Source organism: Apaloderma vittatum, unplaced genomic scaffold (genome assembly GCF_000703405.1).
Source record: "Apaloderma vittatum isolate BGI_N311 unplaced genomic scaffold, ASM70340v1 scaffold28102, whole genome shotgun sequence".
Taxonomy (NCBI): domain Eukaryota; kingdom Metazoa; phylum Chordata; class Aves; order Trogoniformes; family Trogonidae; genus Apaloderma; species Apaloderma vittatum.
Genome location: NW_009705747.1, coordinates 3,241 through 7,337, shown reverse-complemented (window position 1 = coordinate 7,337; position 4,097 = coordinate 3,241). Strand labels below are relative to the sequence as shown.

The 4,097-nt window shown below is 55.9% G+C and overlaps 1 protein-coding gene across 1 annotated transcript; it reads left to right on the top strand.

Moving 5' to 3' along the window:
• Positions 1-1,811: 1,811 nt before the first annotated feature.
• PRR29 (proline rich 29) lies at positions 1,812-2,951 on the top strand (the record flags this gene model as incomplete). The annotated part of the gene is made up of 4 exons (XM_009865555.1): positions 1,812-1,927; positions 2,466-2,641; positions 2,767-2,837; positions 2,920-2,951. Coding segments are annotated over 4 exons (395 nt in total), but the record flags the coding sequence as incomplete, so codon positions are not given.
• Positions 2,952-4,097: the final 1,146 nt, after the last annotated feature.

Here is a 4,097-nt window from a genome sequence, read left to right as displayed (position 1 = left end):
CAGCTTCCCGGGACCGCGGCTGCCCTTGGTCCCCCTGCCGGACCCCGGCACATCCAGGGAGGTACGTGACGGTAGACGTAGAGGTCAGCCTTAAAACAAGCTTAACTTCATCCTCTTCTTTTTTCCCCCAGCCTTTTCAGGATGAGGGACAGGCAGGGGGGCTGTGCTCACCCTCTGCAGCCTCACAGGACCACACTTCAAGGGCTGCTTTGCCCCACAGGGTGTGATTTTTGGGTGATTTCCCCAAGCTTTGAAGTCTGGGCTGGCCTTGGCCACACCAGGATGCTCCCAGGGAATGGGTTTTGGGCTGTTATTTTGAAACCCACCTCTCTTTGTTCTCTATTTCACGTGGGCATGTGGAGCACCAGCAGGCAAAGCTGGGGTGATATGGGCTCCTTGGCCGTGCTAGGTGGGATCAGTGTGGGACACATGCCAGCCCTAGAGCTCACAGGAGGAGCAAGCAGGAGCACAGACCATCTGTCTATAGGCACTTCACCCAGCTCAGGATCCAGCACTGACTCGGGGAGCAGACAGCAGAGATACGGGGGCTTGTGGTTCCTGGGGCACACCATGGGCAAACACACGCAGCCTTGCAGGGAGGGGGGAAAGTTAAGCTGCTTTTAAAACATACAATGAGGAAAGGATGTGCTGATGTGGAAAGAAAACAGAGATGCCAGCCACTCACAGCCAGGGGGGCTGGCTGCCTGTCCTGTGGGATGGGTGGGATCCATTAGAAGTTGCCAGCCCTTGGCGTGTTTTCTCCTTCACATTCAATGCCTGGCTGCTGGCCATTCCCTCCTCAGGGCTCTGGCCATCTCCCAGGTTGTGCTGCAACACTCCTCACTGGAGCTGCCTCATGGGTGCCCTGGGAGCCCGTCCCTGCAGCTGGGAAAGAATTTTGGGATCCAGCACCTGGGGCACAAGGATGGCCAAACCGCTTTTTTTTTTTTACCCAGGCTCTGGCTAACAGAGGCTCGCAGGTCTCACAGAGTGCTCGCAGGTGCACAGAGCCAGCAGGATCTCAGAGGCAGCCCCTCCGGCATGTTTATAGGCATTTTGCAGGGAAATTTCATGCCTGCAGCAAACGGGGAATTGTTAATGAGGATGCAGAGCCAGACACAGCACAGCTTCTGCAGCTGGCTTGTCCTCAGCAGCCACCTCAGCATCCAGCCAAGGGGACAGGGATGCTAACCTGTATGTGCACGGCTGCTCTGGGTCCCAGCTCCTCGTGGGGAGCCAGGCAGGGACCGAGGAGGCACTGAGCATCCTCACCCTGCTGCCCTCCTGGACCCAGCTCCATAGGGGTTTTCTACTGGGAACAGAGGTGGCATCAGCCCTCATGGTCCAGCCCCAGCTCCTGCCTCCTCAAAGCCGAGCTGACCCTGGTGTGCTCCCCACGCGATGACACCCCGAGGACATTGGCTGTGCCGCCTGGTGCCAAGGCAGAGGTTTGCCAAGACTCTGAGCACTGCAATTCTCTTCAAATGGGTGGAAAGTCTGACGCCTTCAGCACCACTAATCACCTTTTGTGAGCAGCCTTCAGCAAGCCAGACCAGATGTTTAATCACATTTGCAAAGAAGAAAAGGCTGAAGTATGGCTTTTTTTTTTTAAGCTTTATCCAAGCAAAATAAAATTTAAATGCCACATGGGCCTTCTAAATTGGGGTGGGGGAACTCTGGCTTAGCTCCCACTGCTTGAGCACTGAGACAAGCCTCGGTGCCACCCCATCCCAGGCACTCATCCTACGGCTGCGTTTCTCGTGCCCTTGCTCTGATCTCTCTCTGACGCAGAGCCCCTCACTCTCTGGCAGATTTAATCGAGTTGATGATGATTCAAAACTCCCAAATGCACCAGGTGGTGATGAACAGCCTGGCCGTGTCGGCACTGACATCCTTCGGTTTCGGGACATCCCCAGCTGCTGCCCAGGTAAGGGTCAGGGATGCTGGATGAGCAAAGGGACCATAAGACAAAAGAGGACTAAAGGACCAAAAGGAGCACAGAAGTGGATGAAGGGACCTTTCCAGAGCTGCTCAGGAGAACGGGATGACCATGCCTTGCTTTGGCACAGCGTGGGACCCGTCCGGGCACAGAAGCTGTGTGGTCTCAGTCTAACTCAGACCAGGCTCTGCAGCCCCTTGAGGTTTTGGGGCTCTTTGTGCTGGTTTGACCCCCAGCTCTGCTAGCATAGATTGCACTCAGGCTGCTGGGTGGTGATTTAGCCCAGCTGGGAAGAGCCAGGACCCTCCCTGTGTGCCACGGTGTGGGGCTGCGGCAGCCAAGCAGCAAGGCTAAGCTCTATTCCTTAGGCAGGAGAGCTCTGCAAGCACTTTCATTTAAAAAGCCATCCAGAACCAAAATCATATTAAACATTTTATCTCTGTGGGGGGAAAAGAATGCTGCCTCAGGGAGACAGCTGCCAGAAAGGGCCCTGCACAGCTCTGCCTTCCTTTTTTCCTCCCCACAGGTGATGGCGGTGCCTCTGGAGACTGAAGAGGAAGAGGATGCTGTGGTTTTCCACCATCACTACATCCCCTATCCCGGTCCTGCTTCTATCCCAGCGTGGCTGGTCCCGGCGTGGGATCGGGGACAGGCGGCCGTGCGGTACCTGGGCACGGGCTCGTTAGCTGAGGATGAGGAGATGTGAGTAACGAGAGTGCTGCTTTGTGCCACCCAGAATGGGGCTCTTGGTGTGATGGGACTTTCAGCCCAAGCTGGGACACAAGCGACAATGCCCGGCTGGCACTTACATTCTTGCTTTTCTCCAGTGCTACAGTTCCCCCTCCTCCACCCCCCAGCGCCACAGGGACGGTGGGAGCTGACGTCCCACCAGCATCAGGTAAGCACATGTTCTCCTCATGTCCCTCAGTGGGGTGGATTGGCCCTTGCACATCCTTCAGGTCCCCTTTTCCTCTCCGCAGAGTACTACGACGCAGTGGAAGAGAGGCTCTGAGCTCCACGCTTCTCCAGCCCTTGACCCCAGAAGATCTTGCATGGGTGTCACAAAGCCTGTCACCAAGCCCCAGGTGACATCGTGACCCTAAACAAGGACAGGCTTCATCTCCATCCTCTGCAGGGGGCTCATCCCCAGCAGGTTAGATGTGACATCCCAATCTGCGCTGGACAAGTTGTCTCTGCCAAGCCATGAGGATTTGGTGGCATGAGCCGTGTCCCCATGGGTGAGGGGACACAGACGTGGCACATGATGCCAACCCAGGTGGTTCTGGTCCTCATTAGTGCCTTCAGATCTCCATGCAGCATGTCGCCTGTAATTAATTTGCTTTGTTAAGAAAGCACCCTGCTGTCACTAATTAACCATCCTTAATTACCCAGACTGCTGGCTTTGTGCCTGAGTGCAGGGCTCCGTCCAAGCTGCAGGAGAGGGTAGGGGGGGTGAGGGGGGTTGTGAGCCTCCTGCACCTGTTGGGGGGTGGGTATATGGGTGGGAAGTGGGTTGAGATGGTCCTGGCTGAGCTCATCATGAGGAGAGCTGGATCTGACTGGGTTTCTCCTGGTGGGGATGTGGTTGGGGGAAACAGCAGATTGCAAAGAAGGGATCATGGAGCTGTTTTCCCTCACCAGGAAGAAGTGGGCACAGGTATGTTTTAGGTGCTGGAAGGAGTTCTTTGCCTTTGCTACTTCCCCAAGCCCACTTAGGGGTGACAGCCCTGCTCTGACCCCGATGAGGTTACAGGCAAGTTATCAGGAGGCTTTGCCTAAAGAGCAGAGCTTCTAGACAAGACTTCAGGGCTGGTGGTCATCTGGAGTTCAAAGCAGGCAGACAGATGGTGCCCAGACAGTTGAGCCTTAAATCCCTTCCTTCTGACCCCACTGGGCACGAGGACCGCTCTGTCTCTCTTCTGGTGGGGTCCCTGAGGAAAGGAAGGATCATCGTTCCTGAGAGCAGGACTGAGCTCTGCTATGGCACAGGCAGATCTGACCCTGAAGCAGAGCTCAGCCTGACTCTGGCTGAAGCTGGACAAGAAGCTCCTCAATGTGGAGCAGAAGAGGTGCTTTGTGTTGTGGCATGAAGGCACATCTCCAGCTGGGAAGCATCCCGAGAGGCTGCGAGACTCGCCAGGCAGAGTAGCAGGAGCAG